The sequence below is a fragment of the Panthera uncia genome, assembly GCF_023721935.1.
Source record: "Panthera uncia isolate 11264 chromosome B3 unlocalized genomic scaffold, Puncia_PCG_1.0 HiC_scaffold_1, whole genome shotgun sequence".
NCBI lineage: Eukaryota > Metazoa > Chordata > Mammalia > Carnivora > Felidae > Panthera > Panthera uncia.
The window spans coordinates 50949359-50976251 of NW_026057582.1; the positions used below are offsets into that span (position 1 = coordinate 50949359).

The 26893-nt window shown below is 35.0% G+C and overlaps 1 protein-coding gene across 1 annotated transcript in view; it reads left to right on the forward strand.

Moving 5' to 3' along the window:
- The window catches only part of LOC125910313 (MAM domain-containing glycosylphosphatidylinositol anchor protein 2), a 331066-nt gene that overhangs the window by 42408 nt on the left and 261765 nt on the right, over positions 1-26893 (forward strand). Inside the window, exon 4 of the mRNA XM_049614096.1 lies at positions 10911-11180. Within this exon, the coding sequence (XP_049470053.1) occupies positions 10911-11180 (270 nt within the window). The remainder of the gene's footprint in view (positions 1-10910; positions 11181-26893) is intronic.

The window sequence follows — 26893 nt, forward strand, 5'->3', positions numbered from 1 at the left end:
TTTTTTTTTTTTTTTTTTTTCCTTCCCCTCCCCCATGGGTTTCTGTTATGTTTCTCAGGATCCACATAAGAGTGAAACCATATGGTATCTGTCTTTCTCTGTATGGCTTATTTCACTTAGCATCACACTCTCCAGTTCCATCCATGTTGCTACAAAAGGCCATATTTCATTTTTTCTCATTGCCACGTAGTATTCCATTGTGTATATAAACCACAATTTCTTTATCCATTCATCAGTTGATGGACATTTAGGCTCTTTCCATAATTTGGCTATTGTTGAGAGTGCCGCTATAAACATTGGGGTACAGGTGCCCCTATGCATCAGTACTCCTGTATCCCTTGGATAAATTCCTAGCAGTGCTATTGCTGGGTCATAGGGTAGGTCTATTTTTAATTTTCTGAGGAACCTCCACACTGCTTTCCAGAGCGGCTGCACCAATTTGCATTCCCACCAACAGTGCAAGAGGGTTCCTGTTTCTCCACATCCTCTCCAGCATCTATAGTCTCCTGATTTCTTCATTTTGGCCACTCTGACTGGCGTGAGGTGATATCTGAGTGACCACACTTACTGTTCTATGTGATGTTTCTCTTTCTCTTTTCTTGCTGGCACATTGTCACCTACCACTGTTCTCCATTTTCCTGTCTCAAGAAGACTTTAAGTTCCTCCTCCTCACCTCTTGAAATCTGAGAATTGAAATAACTGATTCCACTGTAGCTATGTATAAGTTAGGAGTAAACATCCTCTGGGCATGGCCTAGAGAGCCAAAGACACTTCAGAATTAAGTCCTTTTAATTCTGACTTAGGTGGTTCACAAATCCTTTTTGCCTTGTATTCTGAATGGTAGATGTTTCTGGAAGTCTGACTAGCAACCCACATTTGTTTTTGCCCTTCCTAGATTTCTATAACGTAATAATGGACTAGTATTCTGAATGGTAGATGTTTCTGGAAGTATGACTAGCAACCCACATTTGTTTTTGCCCTCCCTAGGTTTTTATAATGTAATAATGGACTTGTATTCTGAATGGTAGATGTTTCTGGAAGTCTGACTAGCAACCCACATTTATTTTTGCCCTTCCTAGGTTTTTATAACGTAATAGTGGATGACACGAATGCTACCTCTTCTTTCTGTCAGAGAGGCAGCACTAAGTCCTCCTCTGGCATAAATACCAAGAATTCTGTTAGAGCTTGGAAATTACCAACTTTGTTTATTTCACTTTGGAATTTATCTACAATGACTTATATTCATCTCACATCAGACTGCCTAAATTAGAATCCCAGTTCCAGCCGTCACATCTATCTATGTGACCTTGGGCCATTTATCTGAACTATTTCTCAGATTGATAATAACTAAGATGAGTAATAATAGTACCTATCTCATGCAATTAAATGAGTCAGTATATGTAAAGGCTTTTGAAGAGTGTCTGGCACATATTAAAGGTTATAGTTTTCTCCATCTAATCTTTGCTAGATCTTGGACCCAATTTAGGAACTGGAATAACCTCAATAATATGTGTCATATGATTAGAAGACTATATGCCCGGGTGTTTTCCTAACCAAAATAGAAATCTGGCCTAAGTAGTCCCTTGGGAATTATTTAACAGAATTCCCTGGATATTTAGGGGGCAAATAGAGGCCCAGCAGAGTTAAATCTATTCAAAATTATTCTTTTAATATTAGCTTTGCACCAATCTTAGCCAAAATGGCTATAGAATAAAGTTATAGAACCATAAAAGGATTCAAAATAGAACACTATAATACAGTGTCCCCAGGCTGGGTTATAGAAAGAGAAAGTAATCTTTGTTAGTTCAATAAGAGAGTAACCAGTAAGAGAGTACCTTTTTGCATGGATCTCTCTGTGTTATCATACTGGTTATAGAAATACCAGCTGCCTCTATTTCAGCAGCTGTGGTAGCCAGAACAGAATTATTGTTTTGTTTGCTTCGATGCTCTGGTACGGCTTCAATAGTATAGCTGTGAGATCTGCACTAGATGGTCTTAGAGGTGATGTCTTTATCTCTTCTGCTGCTGCGCTATCTCATTCTCATAGAAAAGTCTTAAGTCCTGACTGATTTTTTTAAGGCCATATTGAATTATCTACATACTGTCCTCTTAGGATAAAGGCCATGCTCCCTTTATTTTGGTTTCTGGGATATAATTTAGCTTAATCACATAGTTTATTAATAGTAATGTGTATGTCATAACTGAGCAAAGGGTTAAGCACAAAGACGTGTAAATAAGATACTATATAAAAGTGGTGTACTAAATTTTGATAGAGAAATTCGTTGTTGTCACCTTGTTAGTAATATAAACCAGGTTAAGTTTAGATGGATCGAGCAGTGAAAGAACTGGCAGGTCTTTATAACTACTATTTTTCAATGAATGGCTCATGAAATTATAAGTCATATGTCACATTTTTTCATTTTATTTTTTTTGGTTAAGTTTATAATAATGAGTAGTTGGGGATTAAGTGGAGTTTCTGTTCTCTCATCTTTATTTTTTATTGTTAATTTTACTGAGTATAGTTGACACACAGTGTTACATTAGTTTTGGGAGTACACCAATATGATTTGAGTGTATACATTATGCTATGTTCACCACTAATCTAGCTACCGTCTGTCGTCATCCATTACTATTACAATATCATTAACTATATTCCTTGTTCTGTGCGTTTTATTCCTGTGACCTAGTCATTCCATAGCTGGAATTCTGTATGTTCTACTTCCCTTCACCCATTTTGCCCACTTACACCCACTTCTCTGGCAACCATCAGTTTTCTCTCTGTATTTTGGGTCTGATTCTTCCCCGTGTTTGTTTATTTGTTTGTTTTTTGTTTTGTTTTTAGATTCCACATGACAGAAATCATATGGTATTTGTCTTTCTTAATCTGACTTAATTAGCATAATACCCTTTAGGTGCATCCATGTTGTCTCAAATGGTATAATCTCATCCTTTTTTATGATGTGTAATATTCCGTTCATACCACATCTTCCTTATCAGTTTGTCTCTTGATGGGCACTTAGGTTGCTTCCATATCTTGGCTATTGTAAATAATGGGGCAGTCAACATAGGAGTGCATATGTATTTTCATATTAGTGTTTTCACGTTCTTTGGGTAAGTACCCAATAGTGGAATTATTGGATTGTATGATATTTCTATTTTTAATTTTTTGAGGAACATCCATACTGTTTTCCATAATGACTGTACTAGTTTATAATCCCACTAACAGTAATATTAGAGTTCCTTTTTCCTCCACATCCTCACCAACACTGTTATTTCTTGTCTTTTTTATTTTAGCCATCCTTACAGGTGTGATATCATATTTCATTGTGGTTTTGATTTGCATTTCCCTGAAAGATAATTATGTTAAGCATATTGTTCTCTTATCTTTAAATTCAACATTGTTTTATTTAATGAGACATTATCGAGCACTTAATTCTTTATGACATCCTTTTCTAGGTGCTGTTGGTACAAATATGAAAAACATCATCCTTTTCACCCTGATATCCTATTCCTAAATATCTCACAGTACAAGGGTAGGAGTAAATGTAATGTTGTAGTGGGGCATGAAAGGTGGTTACTAAAAGTAGCTATTGCCATACAAAGGAGGAAGTAACTCAGTTGGCTTGGACAGAAAACTAGGAATCCAGTGAAGAATTGATATTGATAGTTGAGCATGGTAAAGTGTTGACTACCTGTTTACCAAGTGTATAAACACTGAAAGAAAATTTCAGGCAACAAGTATAGCAAATTCATGCTCTATTGATCTTGTGAAGAGGACATTGTTACAAAGTGGCACTCTTCCTAAACAACTGGTACCTTCTGTAAAGAACAGGAAAGTTCTGTGTACAACAAATTCCTTAGTCGGAAGTGCTTAGCTTGGATTACTCTCCATGAGTGATGACCCCCTGGGATTCGGCTGCAATAGCAAATTAATGCTTGGTTTCTTGTAAACTCGAATGAGACCCAATTTAGCCAAGATTTTACATTTTGGCAAGAATAGTTAGGGATTGTTGACCAAGGGAGAGAGGTGTATGTGGTTTTACTGTTATTTTCCATCATGTTTCCCAAAGTATATGAAGGCATTTCAGGCCACTAAGTATTTAATCATCCCAACTATTGGCATTGCTTACTGACTGAAATAAGCTTTTGCTCACCTTAAAACACAAGTTCCATTTCTAATTTTTCCATTTATCTTGTCCACTTATTAGATTCAAATGTAAATGACACTTGTTCTATTTTGTAAAGCTTCATTTTATTGAATAATTTCTTGTGGCAAATTTCCTTACTCATTTTGTTCATGTGGCATAAGCATCTTGGTCAGGGATCAGAAATGCACATAACTTCAGAGAACAGGCAGGTGATGTAAATATATGAAGTCACCTAAGATAATGGGAATCATGGGGAAAGGGCTAGCTCTGTTCCTGCTAGGATGTAAGCTTCTGAGTGCAGAGGATCTTTGGCTGTTTTTCTTTTCACCAGTAAATTTCAAGTGTCCATCACAGGGACTAAATATATAGTAGGTTGTCAATAAATACCCATTGAGTGAATGGATGAATGGATGTGTTGAAATTCGTTGTACTAGGGAAAATAAGCAACACATCTAAAAACATTCCTTCCTAATAACAGCAACAGCAACAATAATAATAACAAAAGAGGCTGTGCCAACCTGGTTTGGACCCTGGTATTATTATTAACTAGGTCTCTTCTAGGAGACTTTTATGTAATTTTCTGTGCAGAAACACACTTACTCTGCCTTCTCAATCATTTCCAGAAGTATTCTGTCTGTGAATATTAATGTAATAAAAATGCATGTTGGTTTCAATATCTGTACCAAAGCCTCACTCTTGAATTAGAGACTATTTATGAATACTGTTTTGAATATTGCCATATCCTGGAGCATTGTTTTAAACAGAATTGCTTAATATGATATCATTTCTGGATTTCATGGGAATCAATTAATATGTCAACAATGATAATATTTGAATAGTAACCCTAGTAAATGGATAGGTTATTTTCAGTCTTCAACTTCTAAAATATTCTCTCATTTTTACTACGTGAAATGTTCACTGCAACCTGTATTTCAGTGAAATGTGTGTTGAAAATGGATTTCAAGGAAAGGCATGAAAAAAATAGTGATTCTTGCATCTCGGTGAAGTAAGTAGTTCTTCTGGGAGAAACTTTTTTCTATTCCTTGAGTCTGTAAGCATACCTTATGCTATGCCTCTCCACATAGAAGCTGGGCTTGGTTTGCTTATCATCTGTATATGTTTTAGTTTAGAAAATGTAGGGCCATAGAACAGAAGCAGGAAGTTAATCATATATACTTTTATCCCCCTTCCTTCAATTTACACCGTGTTCTTATTCATTTTGTTTTGTGCCTGTATCCTTATGGATAAAGGTGCCTCTACTCACCACCCATTCATTTGTTATTCTTTCTTTCTCTATTTCTTTCATATTATCTCTGCATAGCCAGGTATTTATCACTGATACATGGAAGGATATCCTAGCAGATACTGTGAAAGCCCTGCCTTCTCTTCTTAGCATGTTGTGGAGGTTGCTGAAATTTCTTTTGACAGGTTCCACATTCAGTACTCTTCTCTCTAAGCACTTTCTCTGGACTCAGCAATGTGTTCAGCCAAAGCATGAGGTTGGAAGGTTAAGAACCACAGAATAATCCTCAACTAATGAGGGATGGGAGGTAGTAGACAACACCCCACAAAGCCTTCTTGCTCTTCACAAGGAGAGCTTTGAGGTCTGTTCTCCATAGTCTCTCCCAGGGTTCCAATCATCAGGGACCCAGGCTTCCCACAAAGATGACCAGCTCGTTAGTGCTCCTTTACTGGCTTTTTCCCCTTTCCTTTCCCCCTTTTCTGCTCCTTCAGTATGATTCCTTGCATCTGCACTCAAGTTAACTACATATATCAGGACCTATTTTTGGAAAGACTCAAACTGAGACAAAGACCATGCTAGTTGAGGTGTCTCTGTTCTTCCATTCCACCATCGTGGGGCTGAAGACCACTCCCCTGAGGCATGGAGCCTTTCCCATGAGATTCACTGTGTCCTCGTTTATCTAGCTGGTCACACTCAGTGACCTCAAACCAAGAAGGGATACACAGATACTCTGCTCTTGAATATCCAGCTGTTTGGGATTTGGTGTGTGAACCAAGAGGCCAGTCCTCTCTCTGTCTGGAACCCACTGAAGTGTCTGTTGCTCAGCCCAAGAAAACTCTTCTTTTTGTTTACCAGAAGAGGAACTGAAGGGAATATGGCCAGAATTCCCTTTCTCAAAGATATTTCCTAAAATATATTTTCCACACTGCAGTTATTGAAACTCTATTAAATGTTTAGGATTTTGGAAAATAGAGACAACAGACTGGTTTTTCCTCTCTTCCTCTTCGTTCCCTTCTCTCTCTCTCTCTCTCTCTCTCTCTTTTTGTTATCCTACTTCATCACATTTCTCCCAGGACCAATAATTTATCTATCAATCAATCAGTCAGTCAGATTCCTACTGCAGAGCACATCAGTCATGCTAGAATGTTGGCATACTGATGTTGAAGAGGACAGTCACATCTCTGACAACTCCTATGGTAACCCATGCTTGCCATAATTAAGTGCTGGCAAGATTACCTTTCTGAAAACCTGAATGGCACCACAGTTATTTGTAAGCCCTGCATATACACAGAATTTTTATAGCTGGTGGTATCTATGTGTGTGCTATGTTAAAAGCTGACTTAGTTGGAATTATTTTTATGTAATTTGAGTCAGGTGTTGGTAATAACTAAAAACATGTTTCAAATACTCTATTAAATTTCACTTAATTTGGAAAATTTCCTTTGTTTATTGTATGTATTTCATTTTTTCTACTTTTTGCTTTGGTTTCATGAACATCCCAAATAAAACTTATATTGTCCATTCAGTGTTTCTCTTGTCCCTTTTTCAATCTTCATGTTTAATTTCTTTATTACTTAACAATGAGCTGAAAATGGTAATCTGTCTCTCAGATGTTGCTGTGAAGAATGTATGGATGTCTAGATATTGCAATATGTTTTAGGACACTGCAGTTTTGTCATAGTAAGAAGGAGACTGATGACCTCTGTGGCCTTCCATGTTTGTATTGATATAGTGATGCGGTAATTTGACCAACACCTGCTATAGTCATTTACTGAACACTCAGCTACTTACATGATTTAGCGTAATAAGATTTATCTTTCTCATTTCCTGTCTACCTATATAAGTGCTAAAGAAGAATCTTATAATGCACAGACTCAGGATGGTTGGACAATTTAAGGACACTGTGAAACAAATAGCATTCACTCACAAGGTGGATGATGAAATACGTATAATAATTTTTGCTCATAAGCTTTGAAAAGTCCTGTGAAAATGTTGAATTTTGAAAAATAATAAGCTTATAATGCACAGACTCAGGATGGTTGGACAATTTAAGGACACTGTGAAACAAATAGCATTCACTCACAAGGTGGATGATGAAATACATATAATAATTTTTGCTCATAAGCTTTGAAAATTCCTGTGAAAATGTTGAATTTTGAAAAATAATAGTTTCAAATTATAAATTGAAAATTATTTAAAATATTAATAAATGCTTAATCATGTTTGCTTAAAATGTGTATGTCTTTAAATGTGTTTTATATGACATGGTATAAAACCTCCAAAAGTCAAAATGATCCTAAAATATCTCAGCCATATGCATCAGAATAAAATAGAACAGTTGAATTTTATAGTGACTAAATTTTTCACACCAGTCACTCATTTATTAATTTGCTCCCTTATTGATTTGCCTTTCTAGTACTTATTAAGTACCTATTATGTGCTAAGTGTTGGACCTGGCTATGATAGTGGTAACAAAAATAGTAACAGAGGGTATCACTTTTTCAGTGGATATTTTTTCCTAGACATTATTGTAAACACTTTAGACATGTTAAAGCATCTCAAAGCTATACGCTTGTTAGCAATTGCTTTCCTCCATCTCAACAATGAGAAATTGAGTCACCAAGAAGTAAAAGAACTTGTCCAAGGTCAAACAGCTATTAAATAATAGCACAGTCAAGATTTTAACACATGTGTCTCTTACCACTCAAACACCCCACCACTTAATGGATAATGGAATCACTCAGATAATAGAACCACTACACTACATCTGGCTCAAGAGCAGTTCTAATAGCCTGGCTAATATTATACAATGTAATATGAAAGGGAAAAATATGGGGACTATGGAAACCTATAAAAAGGGAGTAAATAGCCCAGGATATATTGCATTACTCTTTTATAAACCTCCAAATTAGCAAAGGATCCTTCCAATAAGAAGTCTCCTCTAAAAATACATTTGATAATAGAAAAAAATATTTTTAAGTCTTCCCATTTTAATTTTTTTTCTCTAAGACATGCTTTACACTTAAGCCTAGTGAATTCTAATGCCTCTGAGGTTCTTAAGCAAAACCTCATAGTTTAAAAAAACTGATACTTATAAAATCAAAAGTAAGACACTAAAACAAAATGGCAGCAATTTCACCTTTTATCTTTTCAGTATCTAAAGCTAGAAAATTTTGATTTTAACATATATATGAATATTCTTTTTTTAATTTTTTTTAAAATTTTTTAACATTTATTTTATTTTTTTTTTGAGACAGAGAGAGACAGAGTATGAACAGGGGAGGGGCAGAGAGAGAGGGAGACACAGAATCTGAAATGGGCTCCAGGCTCTGAGCTGTCAGCACAGAGCCCGACACGGGGCTCGAACTCACGGACCGTGAGATCATGACCTGAGCCGAAGTCGGACGCTTAACCGACTGAGCCATCCAGGCGCCCCTGTATATGAATATTCTTAAAGTCTTGAAATCATTTGCCATTATTGTGTTCTTCTTGGGGTGTTTTTAATATCAGGGATAATCAGAAAAATGAATGCCATCTTCAACAAATCTAAGTTGGACGATATTCTTTTTTCAATTCAGATTTGGGAAAGAGAGGATTTTTTTTAAAAAATAAGACAGTGGATATAGTTCTATATAGTGCTTTATAGGTACGACAGTGGTCTTGTTATATATGTATTATTTTTCTGAACTTTGGAATTTTCTTGAGCTTTTTTCTTTAATAGAAACTAATAGAAGCTCATCTTTATACAAGTCGATTTCAGGGGCAAATATTTCTTGAGTTAATGTCACCATTGTATATTTCCATAGTCCAAACGTATGCTGTTAATGGCCGTTAAGCCTTGGGACTTTAAATTTTACTAAAATATGATGTAAAACAAATGAACTGTGTTAGCATGATATAAAAGTTGGAATCTCTAGAATTATACTTTAACTAAATACCCTTGTGAGATTATGCTATTTACCTCACATTCGGCTATGGGGATTTCTTTTACTTTTTCATGGCAACATATTGATAATTAGACATAATATCTATTTCTAAAATATTTAAATAGTAATATTAAATAGCTCTTTGACAGAACTTTCTTTTGTACTAAACTGCAGCGCCTTTTGCATATTATTTTCACTATGTGAGTTTTCCAGTTTTAATCATAAATCTTTATAATTTCAAGTAAACACCTCACATGGGCTATTAAGACACTTTGAAAAACGTCCATATTACTTAAAATGATGTTAGAAGGACCAACATGCAAAAAATCATGTTTAAAAACGTTATCCAGGCAATTTGTGCCCATCCCACAGAACCATAATAATAACATGGAATGTTTTCTTGTTCATGTCTGTTTTTTGGCTTTATTTGTTTTAACAAGGAAAGACAATATTGGACCACACAAGTTTGCCTTTTATTCTGAGAAAATCACTCTCTACTCTAAGTTGAAGTTAATAGTTAAAAAAAAATTATACTGTACAATTGAATATTTCATGTGTTTTTGATGTGGATTTACAATACAGTTTTAACTTTGGTATAAAATATTTCTGCATATGTAAGATCAGACACCAGCATACTGCATTCCCCCGTCTTCATTTAGGGATGCATTGTGTAGGCCAGCACTTCATTGTAAGCAGAAAAAAGTGCTGCATGTGAACACAGATAGTTTTTGTGCTGTTTCTATTTTGAGTGGTGAAAAGTCTAACACAGCATTTTTTTGAATGGATATTTATCTTTATATTTTTTAACCTGAAAGTTTGCAAGGGAATTATTTTCACTGGGGAGATTATTATATAACCTAAACATTAGGGTGGCAGGAGTCACAGTTTGGTGACTATGTTTGAGCTCTCATTTGTTTGTTTTAAAGCAGTTATGCAAACTCACTGTCTTAGACCTTTTGTGAATGGAGACGTTAGAGATGAAGTATGGGGACTGCATTAGAATTAGATGATTTGTTATTCCTTTCAAGATCAAAAACCAGGCCCACTGCTTGGTGAAAGACTGGAATGATCTATGCCTTTATCTCTTATTCAGTTGGGTTCAGGCACAAAAATATATCATAGCACCTCAGAATGATCCACAAATTAAATAATTGATGATCTTCCTTATGAAAATACAAGAACTAAACAGCTGCAATATGAAAATACAAGGACTAAACAGCTGCAATATTTGTACCTGGCAGAACAAAAACAAATAATGGTTTTCAGTATTAAAAGAGAAAGGGATTTTTACTTAAAAACCTTAATCTTTCTTGTCATTCTAATTTTGGAACAATAATCCAGGAATACATAAATTTTAATTCCTCTGACTCTGTGTAAGATTCTTAGTGCACTTCTACAGGTTTATGCCATGCAATTAAAATATGTAACCATTATATCTGGTTTAAACTTGATGATGCAGTAAGATTTTGGCAAAAGAAAAGACTATGCCATTTTAATTGTTTGAATAAATATAAAGCATGCTGTTGAATTCCAGTTGTAGGAGATCTAAATAGTGCATGTTTTTTTTTTTGTTTGTTTGTTTATGTCTTTTAGCATCTCCGTCAATTAAACTCTTGGTGGATGACCCTATAGTTGTAAATCCTGGAGAGGCCATAACATTAGTATGTGTTACGACAGGAGGAGAGCCTGTGCCCACTCTCACCTGGGTCAGGTCCTTTGGGACTCTGCCTGAAAAGACAGTTTTGAATGGAGGAACGTTGACCATACCTGCCATCACTTCAGAAGATGCCGGTACTTACAGCTGCATCGCCAATAATAATGTGGGAAACCCTGCAAAAAAGTCCACCAACATCATTGTGAGAGGTAAGTTGGCCTAGAGAATGTTACCACATAGATTTCTGTGTTAGCGAGACTATATCACAAAGCAAATAACGTTTGGTATGAAAACATTTCCTCAAATATTGCATGTATGTGTCATATACATAGAAAATTATTTATAGTTGATGAATGATGTCTAATTCTAAATGGCAACTAAAATTTCTGAATCTTAATAACCATGATATCTTTATATTTGCATCGAATGGTTTTCATAACATAGTCTTAGTGATACTATGAAACTATTCCACTGAATAGTTTTTATAATATGTTTTTAGAAAAAAAAATTCATTAAAACACAAATGTGGCATAGAGAGTTAATCATTATTTTAAAGATTGCATATCAGTTTAGAAGTTTAATACATGTATCAATTTAATGTTTAATAAACATTTATTGAATCCCTATTACAAGCGGGGCTCTAAATTGTAAATTGTAGGATTCTATAGAGACCTACAAAACATTACCTTGAACTCAAGGATTATACTGTCAGTGAAAATAAAATATCTCACTTAATAGCCCTGTGATCCAGCGTTGGGGAGGCATAAGCAAAAGCTATAGACATATAAAAAATTGTAGTAACTGCTGGCTGAGGTTGTTAGGAAATATCTAATCATGTTTACATCAGTTTGTAGAGGCTGGGAAGTTTTAACAGATAGAGATTAGAGAAAGACATGGAAAAGTCTGACAAATTTATTTGAGGAATTGACATAAAAGGTGGATCATGAAGTTGACATTAGCGTTGATGTTCTCGTGTGGCTGCTGCCAGCTGGTGTGTTGGTACTATATGTAAAGGAGATGCTATCCCTGCAGGTTGGAGGATGTTAAGTTACTGTGCAAGGAGATTGTGTTTCTTCATGTCTCATCTGGCATGGTCCTGGGTTGGGATGGAGGATGGACACCAATGCCTCTAAATTTAAAATAGATATTCACATGCCTAAGAGGACTTGCCTCACAGGCAAATGAAAGTTTCTCATGATGGAGGATTGTAATGGAAGCAAAACATAATTGAATGTATTGATATTAACATTTGTAATTTTGTGAACGTAGGTTGCAGGGGCTTCAGGGACCGTAGCTATCTGTTCTTATCCAATTCTCAGAAAAATGGTACTTGACCAAAAGTATACTCTATTCAAAATATTGCAAGGTGTTAGATGTAAATGAAGCACTATGAAAAATGCACTATCTGCTACCAAACTGTAGGCTGTACAATGTTTAGTAATTGCAAGATGGACCTTTATTTTATGTATCACTACAAAGTAAAGTGTAATGTCAATTAAGGTACCACAGTGTTTTCTTATTAGATACAATGTTACTGAAAGCAGTGTTTCAGATCTGTATATACTTAGGTTTTCTTTTAAGCCATGTATCAACCATTTACTATGTATAAAAAGGAAAGTAAAAGAAAAACAAGTTGATTAAATTATTCCTAAAATTTCACACTCAGAACCAAGCCAACTGTTTCAATCCCAGTCTTTGTTGACTATGGTTTTCCATACATCTTTCTTTATCATTAAGGACATTTATAATCCAGAATTACAGAGAAATATGGTCTCTGATTTTCTCTCAAGTTAGATCATCACTGCTTTGCCGTGTTGATAGCAATCAAGAGAATACTGAATGTGAGATACATTCTGATTTTAGAAGTGTTTGAAGGTGAACATAATAGGGATTTTAAAACAAATGAAATGTGATCTTTACTTCAGCTGTTTGATTTCAGAAACTTCTACTGGATGACTACCATATGCTAACAACTCAGCAAATTTGTAAGGGATGCATGGGGGTAACTACAAAAATCAGTGACTACCCTCACAGGGGTTCACAATTCTGTAAGAAAGATAAGAATACAAATGAATAACACATGGAAATGAATAAAAAGACAGGGTCCATGAATGGAAGTATCCTAACCTTCCTAACTTGGATATCAGTATTGCTGGCATGGACTTCTCTAAGCCTGGTCTCACTGAGTAACCAGATTCTCCGGCCACTCCAAATTTCAAGGAAGGAAGGAAGGAAGGAAGGAAGGAAGGAAGGAAGGAAGGAAGGAAAGAAAGAAAAGAAAGAGAGAGAGAGAAGGAAGGAAAGAAAGAAAGAAAGAAAGAAAGAAAAAAAGAAAGAAAGAAACTGTACAAATAATCATGTTTATTATTCCCATTTTTATTTGTTTGCTTTTAAGCACATGCTTTCCCAAATAGTCATGAAATAATGTTATCAAATATTGCTATAAAAATTTGACACTCATTAAATTATTGCAGAACTATCCTTAAGACTCATGGATGCAATGTAGAATCTTTCATTCCACTATTTTTTCAAGGATGGGAATTCACTAGAGAAAAATAATGCATTAAATATAGTTTGACCAGAGGATCATCTGCAAGTGCATTGAATTCCTATACAACTGGCAAAATACCTGGCATAAAATATTTGTGTTTCTCAGGCCCCCTCTGTGAGGGACTACAATCCACAGCACATAGATGTTCAGAGAGTGATCTGCTCTTCCCCATTCCATCTAGCAGTTTTAATCCATGTTCTTACAAAAGACAATTTCCAACTTTGATGGGAGTGACCTAAACACGTATATCCCGAATTCATACATTTTAAATTTTTAATTTACCCGAAGTGTATGTGTGCAGAGCCACAATGTATTGCCAGTGGAGCCTCTCAGCAATGGCATTCACATAATTCATAAAGTCGATTTGACGAGATTTGTCTAAAATCATATTGAGTAGAGAAATAGCCTTTGTTAATGGGTCCTAGATTACATGTGGGGAGAAAACTGCTATAGTAATGTGAGGCATCTGATTCCTGCCACCATGGCCAAGAAATACAGTTAAAGAAAATGGTTTTCTTTTTATTATATCAAAGAAATTATTTTCGAGTCTTCTGAATTTGTAGACCTCTGCAGTGTCTCAGATTAACTGTGTTATGGATACAGTAAACACGAAGCTCTAGGTTCCCCCCCCACACACACACATTCTTATCTGTAATGAAATCAAGATCCATAGACCAGAATTTTGAGCAAGCACAGGGATATTTTGTGTGTAGAATTCCCATTACCATTGGAAAATATTCATGGAACAAATAAGAGCATGGGGTGAAGACAGGAATAAAACTCTAGAAACATTTCTGAATTGTCATTTGTTGTGTTTCTTTATTTTAATAGAAAACACTTTAAATAATGTAGACAGAACTTCTTGTAGATAACATGCTCAAAACTGAAGAGGAACGTCATATGCTTTAATCTTTTGTTAGATATTTATAAATATAGCTGCAATGCCTTTTCTTATTCTTTAAGAAGTTGTCATGATGGAGCCACATTTTTCCTGAGTCAGAAGAGAAGCAGGATGGCCTGGGCCCACTGCTTTCCAAGCTCCTTTTCAATATGTCATTTCCATGATTTTCATATGTCATGAATTGAACCACCGTGTTGAACAAGCATGGTTCATAACACGATCAAGACATTATTGTATTTTAGTTTCCTGTGGTCTCTTTAAATGTTGTTCAGTGGCTTAATCTTCCCATTTCAAGAAGAAAAGTCAGCATATCTCCTGACCCTTATCCTCATTATTAGAAATGGAGAGAGTCTTACAGTTCATTCAAACCACAAGCACACATTTAGTTCAGGGTTTCTGGATGCATTATCCAAAATACTAGTAAAATTCTAAGCCTGATTTAATGCAAAAATTTCTCTCCTGCTCAGCTTGGGTCCACATTAGGTTGGAGACTTGCAGTGGGAAAGCAGAAGGGATGTATATTGACTTCTTCATCTTTGTCTGTTTATCTACCACCCTCCTGACTACCCACTCCACCACTGACCTGATCGCCAGATTCTGACCTCCCTGGCTTGTGGTGGGGTAGAGAGGTCTTCTCTATATAAAACATTTGTCTTTCTTATGTGGCACATTAAGGGACTCTTGGGAGATTCCTCTATCTAGAAGACATGTATATTTATGTGGATTAAGGATTGAGCTCTAGTGATGGAATCTCCCAAGAGCCCCTTAATGTGCCATATTCCCTGAGCACAACCTCTTATGCTGTGTCCTTTCCTCCTTTCTGCTGAAGGCTTCTCGCTTTCCTTTGGGCAGCCAACTAAAGAGAGCCCAAGACAAGTCTGTGCTATTTCTCTTTGTCTGTGACTCACATCCATTTAGTGGAAATGTTCACCAGTGATCTCTGGGAAAGCACACAAATTCCAGTGTAGCTACCCTATTGCCCACACAAGTTTTGGCTTCCTCAGATGTATTAGGTACCTTTTCAGGGAAAGTACTTCAGAGCTCCATCTGTTCCAATGAAAAGCCTCCTCAGTAGGATTGAGATGAAATAGACAGGTCGTTTGTCTGCTATGTTGGTCCATATTGGCTCTATCTTCAAACTGTACTCTGAATCTGGCCATATGTTACCAAGTTCACCATTACTACCCTTGTGTAAACTATCAATGTATCTCCCCTAGTTTATTAAAATAGTCTTTTCTTTCATCTTTACACTCCAGCTTTGCTTTTAGAAGCCCCTCTTTTATCTACTGTATTAAATAAAGTAGACTAGGCTTTTAACAAATAGACCTATAAATGTATTTACTGAAAACAGAAACACTATAGATGTTTCTCATGAAAGAGTTCAGGCATTTCCTAGTCGATAATGTTGGTGAGAGTGTTGTGTGTGTAATTGGTATGTGTGTGTATGGGGTGGGGGTGGGTGGGTACAGGTAGAAATGGAGAGTCTGATCCATGCAGTCATTCAGGCACCTAGGTTGATGATGTCTCTGTCATCTTCAATCTGTGGCTCCTAAGGCTTCTCTGAGTAATACCTCCATCCCTCTTAGCTGGGAGTGGGAAGGAGTTTGAATGAGCACACATGGGAGATTTTTATGGAGTAGGTCTGCATTAGTTCCACTCACATTCTATTGGCTAGATCTTAGGTGCATAGTCACGCCCAGTGACATGCAATGACATGAAGGCTGGGATATGTCTTCTTACTGTGTGCTCAGGAATAAGAGGGCATGGGTGTTTGTCAACAGCCACCCATTCATACAAGAGACAGAGTGATTGGCATTATCTCATTCTACTATTGGAAACTCCTCCCATGACTTTCCCTAAAATGGAATTTCACCTAAAATGGAATTCAGATTCCTCCTCATCATTTCTTGCCCCTCTTTACCCACTATACTTTATACTCATTATTCTTCTTTTTCTTTTCCACAAATTGGGACTTGAACATTTACTGTTCGTTTGGCCTAAAATGTTAATTTTCAAATACTATCTTCTGGGAAGTCTTTGACTACCCTCTCTGAGATAACCTACCCCTAATCCCCTTGCATGATTTGTTGTTTCTTCTTATTACATAACTACCTGGAGTTGTCTTATACATATCTTTATTTATTTGATGAGATTTGATGAGTTTGATGAGACTATGGGGACAAAGAATTTATCTGTTGTCTTATTCAGTAATGTATCCCTAGAACCTAGAAAATTACCCAGCATATCATAGATGCTCAATAAATATATGTTGAGTAAATAGATCTCTTTTATAAGTTTAATGGCTTATATTAAACATTTCTTCAGATATCTGTCTCCCTTTGATATCCTAATTATGTACTAAATGTTATTAATGTAAGTTAGGAACTTTATATACATGTTAAATCCTATTAAACATCTGTGTGATATGACTAGCTCATTTAAAAGGCCACATTGTTCCGATGATTTATTGCAGTGTAATAAGCCACCCCCAAACAGTAGCTTGAAACAGTAGCTGACATTTGCTTTGCTCACAACTCTGGGGTTTGAAAAGCTTGGCTAAAAAATTTAGGGTCTCCTATGATTGCATTTTGAAAGCGGCTAGTGCTGGGATCATCTTCAAGGCTTTTTATTCAAATATCTGTTGCCTAGACTAAAAAATTTAAACAGCTGAGTTCTTTAGCTCAGTCTCTGTCCTTCACTATCAACAGTCTCTTTGCATGCTTTCTCCACATCGAGGGCTCATAGTAGCCAGAATTCTACCGGATCCCAGGACAAAAGTCCCGAGTGCTGTGTGGATACTTTTAACCTGGGTTCCAAAGTCATGTGGTGTCATTACTGCATTCTATTCAAGGCAGTGATAAAGGCTGGCCTGTTTCCAGAGGGGATGAAAGGGAGGAGTGTCAAATAATCTGCAGACATGGTTTTAAATAGGCACCCCAATATGTGGCATACTCCACAAACCATATTCTTCACGTCATACTCCCATGCTGTCTCAAAGCTCACTTATGCCTCTTATTTTTTTTCCCCAATTTCTCCTTAATTTTATCAGCCCCTATCTTGAACCCTGGCCTCTGCTAAGTGATATTGTAAACAGTTTTTTTTTAATTTTAGAAATATCCCAGCCTCTTTTTGTTGGCTATGATCTCAGATTTCTAATACGGAAAGAGAAAAAATAGGTTGTCAATATTGAAATAGATTTAACCTTTATGGAGGAAGTCAATATGTATTCAGTGAGGCGTGAATTTACAGTTTCCTAACTGTACAGAAATATACTGTAACCTCCAGGAATATCATAACCTTTTATACTGAAATGTGTTGATTTACCTAACTAGTGTATCCACATGAAATGACTGAGTTCTCTCTAAAACTCTGAATTGTAACATTAAGCACATTTAGTGGAAATACATCAAATATTAGTGCTCGTAACACTTAAAAATGATCTTTAGGCTTATTACAAAAAATGTTATAGTTCTAAAATTCTATGAGGAAAAAAATTGCGAGCAGTTGAGTTTATCAGTTCCATTGAGGTAATAGTAATAGTTATGTTCCAAGCTACCAGGCGTACTGTATACATTAACTTTTTAATAATTCCAAAATACTCATGAGGTAAAAAATATTATTTCCATTTTAAAGAAAAGTAAAACTGAAGAGGGAACAGTTAAGTAACTTCCACCAAACAAGCCTTATTTAAGCAGCAAAGCTGAGATTCAAAACCCATACAATGTGGTTCCAGGGCCACTGTCTTAACCAAGGTACCATTGTGCCTTTCAAAATTTAGCCAAATTTAATATATATATATATATATATATATATATATATATATATATAAATTAATATATAATATAGCAATTATATAAATATAATTATTTATAAAATATATTATATTTATATATAATATAATTAATATATTTATATATAATATAATTAATAAATATATATTAATTATATAAGTTAAATATATATATATATACACACACACATATACATATATATTCCATTCCCCAGCCCCCAAATTTAACTGACTAATATCCTTTATTGTTTCCTGTATTCTTGTCTTGCCAGAGAGTTACTAGGTATTCTTTCTGGGTTGTGAATTGAATATATGTTTGTATTTATGGAAAAAAAATTCCCAACACTATATAGAGTTCTTCCTAATTGCACTGTTTTCTTCCCAGATATATAATTGTTTTTGATTGGAGAAAATTGTTTTTGTTAGCACTTTTTCTCTGTGGTGATGGTAGGCATACTTCAAATTCTAACCAACACAGTGTTTATAGTTTATGATTTTCTAAGTAATACTGAATTGTGAAGGACTTAACATGACTCGTTTACTTCTAATGGCTCTTTTAAAAATTACTGTACAAGAATTTTGAAGAATTTCTATTCATTTTAAAAGACCAATTGAATCATAGAAGATACAAAATAATTGCACAAATAAAGCATGCAGTATAAATGAGGAACAAAACAAGTTACCTAGACTTAAAACAAGTGTGTTCATTGTTTTTACTGAAAGTTATCTATCTCAAGCTCTTGACCAGAGAGTCAGTCAGAATTGACAATGTTCCATAAATAATTGATTCAGTTTAGGTTTCTATGTGTTTCTAAAAATAAAGTATTTCTGAATTTCCAATAATAAGGTCATTGCACTTCCCAAGCATTGAGATTAATCAAATTAAATTTTCAGTTGTCAGTAGTTCTCTTTCGTGATCTGTCATCAATAAAAGCTATAATGATAAAAGCTGAAATTGTAGAAAAACAGTCTTTAACATTCTTCAAGAGCAAAGCTGTCTGCCGTGTGCAGGTGTTCTAATTATTCATGTAGATTAAATGCTCTATTTCTGTTTTCCCAATTTAATATTCTGTAGTAATTACATCTCCCCAAAACACCAGAGAGGATTTTATTATATTATGTTTTATAGCTCTGAAATGGTTTCATTATTATTTTTTAAAAAATTAATCTGGGCTACACAAAATATGAAAATTACCACATCCAGTAGTTCTCATCTGAATATAGATGATAGCTCAGTTTCTTTTCATAAATAGGATATATCTCACTTATCTTTGTTCATTGAAATAACATATGAGGAATTATCATAAAATATAAATTCAAGTGAAAAAAGTTTGTCTAGATATTGCATAGTCTTATTATGTTTACATAATGATGTACAGACAGCTTAGTTATACATGTTCACTTCATTAAAAACTTACACTGTCCTCCATAGTAGATGGAGTCTCTCATATTTATCCAAAAAGAGACTTGCCAATTGGTAGTAGTGTCTTAAAAGTCGATACATGCTAGGGCGCCTGCGTGGCTCAGCCGGTTGAGCTTCTGACTTTGGATCGGGTTTTGGCCCATGGTTTGTGAGTTTGAGCCCTGCACGGGGCCCTGTACTGACAGCTCGGAGCCTGGAGCCTGCTACGGATTCTGTGTTTCCTTTTCTGTCTCTGCCCCTCCCCAGCTTGTGCTCTACCTCTCTCTCTTTCTCAAAAATAAATAAACATTAAAAATAAATAAATAGAGGTGCCTGCTGGCTCAGGCGGTTAGGTGTCCAACTTGGGCTCAGGTCATTACCTCGTGGTTATTGAGTATGAGCCCTGCGTAGGGCTCTGTGCTGACAGCTCAGAACCTGGAGCCTGCTCCAGATTCTCTGTCTTCCTCTCTCTCTGCCCCTCCCCCACTTATGCTCCGACACACTCTCTCTCAAAAATAAATGAACATTTAAAAATTAAAAGTAAAATAAATTTTAAAAATAAAAATAAATACATAAAAGTTAATACCTGCTAATAGAAAAGAAGAATCTCATTCAAATAACATTATTTTAAAAAATTTTTAATCAGTTTCTTTGAAGGCATTTTATATATTGTTTTGTTTTTGGTTTAAGTTTTTGGTTTTTGGTTTGTTTCAGCCATGATACAGTGGATGATGGGAACCCAATGCAAAAAAAGAGAGAGAGAGAGAGGTGGCATTTTACTTATCGGCTTAGGTCAGTGGTTCTCAGTTGGAGGCAGTATTTCCTTTTAGGGGTCATTTGGCAGTTTACTGAGACATTCTTGATCGTCATGGCCAGGAGTGGTAGTGTGCTATTGGTATCTAAAAGGTAGAGGCCAGGAATGCTGCTGAACCTACAATGCCCTGGACAGCCTTGACAAAAAATAATTATCCTAAGGGTCAGTAGCAATGCTGTTCATAAACTCTGACCTTAATTGGTTTCCCTTAAAACCAATCTGAAAAGTGCATAAAACTATATACATGCACACACAGCAAAAGCAAAGAAAAAACAGAATTAATTCCAAAAAACACTGTGCATTTTGATACAGTATTAATATCAGATTGTAACGACTTTTGACATATCTCTTAGAGCTGCAGATGTCAGTACTCCTTAGCCTGACAGTCCTGTTTCTCTGTAGAGTCATCTTGGGAAGAAGCTGTCATCTGGCCCACATGGGAAGTGCTTACTGGGAACTTAGAGCAGTACCTTTTCTCTTTGGCCCATGGTCATCAGCTCCTATCTCCTGGGTTATAATGATCTCTCTCAGTCTCAATTACTCACCTAGTCCATGTCTTCAGACTCTTTCCTCTGAAGCTCTATACTCCATTCACTAACATTTCTCACCTCATTTGTTAAAGTTTTTTATGTGATTTCTAATTTTTGAAACCTACTTTTTACTGTAAGAGTAAGAACTATTATAGGCTATTTTTTAGGCTTCTAAAATGTGCTTCTTCCCCCTTGTCATTCATTGAGCCCATGGAGTCCGTGAACCCAATATTGTCATTTATGGGCAGTCCAAATACTGTAAAATCTGTGTGCTTCCCGTAGCACTAGAAGATATCCTGTCAGGTTATCCAAGACTTGAAACCAACATAATGGAAAATGAAATAATGGATATTTATGTTGCCTTTATCAATTTCCTTCCTAAACGTTCCCCTGATTATTCTGGTGTGGTGTGTGTGTGTCTGTGTGTGTGTGTGTGTGTGTGTGTGTGTGATATAAAGACGATGTAAAATGTCATAATATGGCTCCTTCTTACAGTACAAGTTAAATGCTAACTTTATTTACAGAAGTTTGTTTTTGAAGGATTGTTCCTAGTGTAATTCATTTCATTTCACACTGGCTGTTAATTTCCTTTGACAGATGTAGAAAAACTCAAAAGGGAGGCATGTAACAGATTGTAGTTGGCCTATTAATTTGGGAGTTTATTTAGTGTGAGTGCTCAGAGAAATAAATGAAGATATTCACTTAGATAGAAAGGTTATGGTTCAGTAATTTTTTCCTCTCATAGTATTGGAATTCTAGACTCAGGGTCCCTGTGATTTTATTAGTTTTAATACTTTATTATCATATAATACCCCCCTGCTTGCTGATGATATAATCTGAATATATTAAAGCACTATCTTAAAAATGAGGTCTAAGATATTACTTTATTTTTACTTTTTATTAAATATAACAGAAACGGTGGAAGTTATAAGTATATAGCTTAATGAACTTTCACAGAGTGAGCATATGTATGTCACCAGCCCTCAGACTGAGAAACAGAGAATTAATAGCCATCAAGAAGCTTTCCTCTTGGTCCTCTTTCACAACCTCTATTTTGACTTTGAACTTCTTAGATTAGTTTTGCTCTTTTAAACTTAAAAAGAACTATAAAATGCAATTTGTATATAGATTTCTATCCCAATATTATGTTTGTAAGATTCATATGCTTCTGTGTGTGGCAAGAGCCTTTTTATTTTCATCATAATATAATGTTCCCTTGTATGCATATAATGAGATTATTTGAATATTTATGAACTTTTATTTCTAGTTTGACACCTTTGTATGCATAGTTATGCTCGGAATATTTTTGTACCAATCTTTTGGTAAACATATGAATATTTATTTAAATTTATTTTTATTTTTTATTTTTTAATTGTTTTTAAAGTTTATTTACTTTGAGAGAGAGAACGTCTGGGGAGAAACAGAAAAAGGGAGAGAGAGAGAGAGAGGGAGAGAGAGAGAATCTCAAGCAGACTCCACACTGCCAGTGTGGAGCCTGACATGGGGCTTGAACTCATGAACTATGAGATCATGACCTGAGATGAAATCCAGAGTTGGATGCTTAACCAGCTGAGCCACCCAGGTGCCCCTAAATTTATCTTTAAAGTTTATTTATTTGAGAGAGAGAGCTAGCACATGTTTGTGCATGAGTGGGGGTAGAGGTAGAGAGTGAGGGAGAGAAAATCTCAAGCTGGCTGTACACCATCAGTGCAGAGCCCCATGCATGGCTCGATCCCACTAACAGTGGGATCATTACCTGAGCAGAAATCCAGAGTTGGTCGCTCAACTGACTGAGCCAACCAAGCACTCCTGAATGCATTTCTTTAATAGATATACCTAAGAATTGTAGGATAAGAGAATATTAATATCTAATACCAGATTCTCCAATTTACACTTGTACAAGCATTCTGTTTGTACCACACCTTATCAACACTTGATATTGTCTATATTTTTATTGTAACCACTCTATTGGTGCTATGGAGTCATACCGTGGTTTTAAGTTACATTTATCTAATGATGGACAAGTCAAACAACTCTTCAAATGGTTTTGACCATTGGATTAACTTTTTGACAATCACTTTTTCCAGTCTTTTGCCCTCCCCCATGTGGGCCTGATGACAATATGTCCAGAGATTGCAGAGCATCATTGGACCCCATGCCCCTACCTAGAGATTGAATGATTGGGCATTTTCCAAATGCATACCCCTGATTTCAGAATTTTTTTCCTACCTGAGAGTTTCCATACAAGTGGGAAGCCTGTGTAGAACTCCTAATTTAGCTGATGGTTCTTCAGTCAGGAATTGAGATAGTTCTGCCATTAAAGGCTCTCCCCATGGGTATCAGCAGTAGCATCCTCACTGGCAACGCTGCATGTCTTGTCCTTGGTGTTAGACCAGTCCTCCTTATACGGGTAACTGGACACAGGGTCTTGTCTCAGTGGGGAAGGTCTCTGATTAATGTGGTTCATGCACCCGTCCCCAAGGCTCCCCCTCCCACACCTTCTGGGTTGTATTTTTCCTTTTTTATTTGTAGAGTTCTTTGTGTATTTTGATATGTCATTTATTGAATATATTTATTGAAAAATAGTTCCTCTTACTTAATGCTTGCCTTTTCACAATCTTAGTGTTGTCCTATCATGCATAAGTCTTAATTTTGACAGTCTAAACTATCAAAAACATTTTTTAAGGATAATGCATTTTGTGTCCTACTTAAGAAATCTTTTCCAAACCTCATATAATAAAAATATACTCTCCTATGTTTTCTGCTAGAAGTTTCATTATGTTACCTACAGCTTTAATCCTTAGTTCATTTCAAATTGACTTTTATATGTAGTTTGAGGTAGGAATAAGGTAATTTTTTTTCAATTTCAATTCCTGGTTAACTCATTACCACCTGTGTAATTGACCATTCCTTCCATTATACTGCAGTGTCACCTTTGTCATACATAAAAGTAACAGATACATGTGGATGTGTTTCTTGGACCTATGTCTTTTCTATTGGTTTTTGTTTATACCTGTGCTAATACTATCGTATCTCAATTAGTATAACATGATATTGATCTTTAAAATCTAGTAGTGTAAGTATTCTGGATTTTTTTTTCTTTTTTTCAAGATTGCCTTGGCTATTCTTGGCCCTGTGTGTTTCCATATACATTTTATAGGCAGCTTAATTTTTACTTCACTCCCCCTCCATAAATAACTCTGAAAATTTTATTTGGATTGAGTTGAATATACAAATATTACAATCTATCAACATTGTCTACTACTTCATTACTGGTTTTTAATGTCTTTCAAAAAAGTTTGTAATGTTCAGAGGAATGGTCTTAAACATCTGTTAGATTTATTTTTAGTAAATAAATTTATTTATTTATTTATTTATTTACCAATTTACTTCATGTTGGTATATAGCCATGCAAATTATTTTGTATATTGACTTTGCATTACTCAACCTTACTATAGTCACCTACTGATTATAATAATTTGTCTTAGATTCTTTAAATTTTCTATGTATACAATCATGTTCACTTCAAATAATGAAAGGTATATTTCTTCCTTTAATGCTTACATATTTTATATCTGTTTGTTGACTTGGTTTATTGCCAAAGATATCCAAATTACGTGTGCAATAGAAGTAGAATATCACACATCATTCTCTTTTTTCCAATCCCCAGGGGAAAGTTTTAAGTACTACACCATTAAATGCAATGTTTACTGCTGACATTTTCATTATATTCTTCTATGCATAATTAGCTAAGAACTTTTAATGAGTGCTAAATGCTATGAAATAATTGAATCATGCTGATAAAACAAGAAAAGAGGACTAGGGGAACAAAGAATATGTGAGACATACAGAAATCAAACCCAAAGGAGAAGAAAGAAAATAATTTAAAAAGAGTATATTTCAATAAAATATAGAAAAATGACAAAGAAAAAAGCTGAAAATATGTTCTTGGATAACATTAACAAAGTTGATAAATTCCAAAAGGACTGATCAAAAAAATAATAGATAAAATACAAGTTACTATCATCAGGAATGAAAGAAGTGGCATTACTACAGAATTTACAAACTTAAAAAGACAATGAAGGAGTTTTATGAACAACTTTATGCCAATATAGGTTTATTGTAAAGCACAATTCATCAAATTTAACATAAGAAATATTTTCAAATTTATTTACATTATTCATATTCTAAATATTAATTAAAGAAACTGAATTCATTATTTCAAAATTCCAAAAGAGAAAACATGGCCAGTTGACTTCACTAATGACCTCCATTAAACATATAGGAATAAATAATAGCAGTCCTATACCCATTCAAACAATTCATAAGGTCAAAGAGGACGAAACGGTTTCCAACTCATATTATAAGGCCCCCATATCCCTGGTAGTGAAAAAAGGCAGTACTTTATTATAAGAAATGAAAATTAAATACCACTAGACTTCATAACCACAGACATAAAAATTCCATAAATATATTATCAAATCAATTCCACCAATATATAAACAGGATAATACAGAATTATCAAGTATTGTATACAAGAAATGCATGTTGGTTTAACATTCAGGTAGCATTTAATGGGGGCCCCTGGTGGCTCAGTTGTATGAGTGTCCAACTCTTGATATTGGCTAGGTCATGATCTCATGTTTGTGAGATTCAGCCCTGCATCAGGCTCCACACTGAGCATAGAGCCTGCTTGGGATACTCTCTCTTTCTCTCTCTTTCCTCTCTCTCTCTCTCACTCTCTCTGTCCCTCCCCCACTCTTGTACTCTCTCTCTCAAAATAAATAAATAAACATTTAAAACCCAAACAAATAGCAATTAATGCAAATACTGCATTACAAATTAAAGTGAAAACTAATAGTTCAATTGATACAGAAAAACTTTTGGTAAAGTTTAACATCAATTTTATAAATACAAGGCGACAGTTAAACCTAATCAAACACAACTACAAAACCCTGCAGCTAAGGTAATACATAATAGTAAAATACTGAATACTTCCCTTCCTAAGACTGCCAAGAGAATGATGTCCATTGTTGCCACATCTATTCAAAATTATACCTTCTGCAGTTTCCACCAGTGAAATAAGACAAGAAAAAGAAATAAAACCCTATGGATTATAAATGAAATGAAACTGTCATTATTCTCTGATGACATATTCTTAATACATTTTTAAAGAACAAAACTTACCATAAAAAATTGGTTTTATGAAATGCTAAAAACTTCTATTTATAAAACAACAACAGCAACAACAAAACACTTATTAAAGGGTGCCTGAGTGCCTCAATCCATTAAACATCTGACTTCTGGTTTCAGCTTGGGTCATGATCTCACAGCTTCGTGAGATCCAGCCCCACGTCAGTCTCTGTGCTCATTGTGCAGAGCTTGCTAGGGATTCTCTCTCCCTCTCTCTCTGCCCCTCCCCAACTCATACTGTATCTGTATCTGTCTCTCTCAAAATTAAATAAATAAATAAACTTAAAAAAATACACTGTTAAGAAAATAAGCCAGAAATTGGGAGAAAGTACTCTCCCCACATAAGCATGCAAATAACTTGTATCCTGATTATAGAAATAACTCTTACAACTCAGTAATAAAACAACAAACAAGCCAATATTTAAAAATGGGGAGGGATTTTCAGTACCAAAAAAGATATTAAAAAAAAACAAGTCAGAAAACATTTTTTTTCTTTTTGGCCATCTTAAGTTTATGTAAAATCAGTGTTATTTTCTCCTTAATTATTTAGAAAAGAATTTTCGGGAGAAGCCTTCAGGGCTCATAGATTCTTTGTACAGAGATTTTCAATTATAGATTAAGTTACTGTGATAAATATGAGACTATTAAAATGTCTATTTCTTTTTCAAGATTTTTTTCCCTATGAAACTGAGTATGTTTTTTAAATTGTGAATTTTATTCGTGTAACATTGCTATAATTAA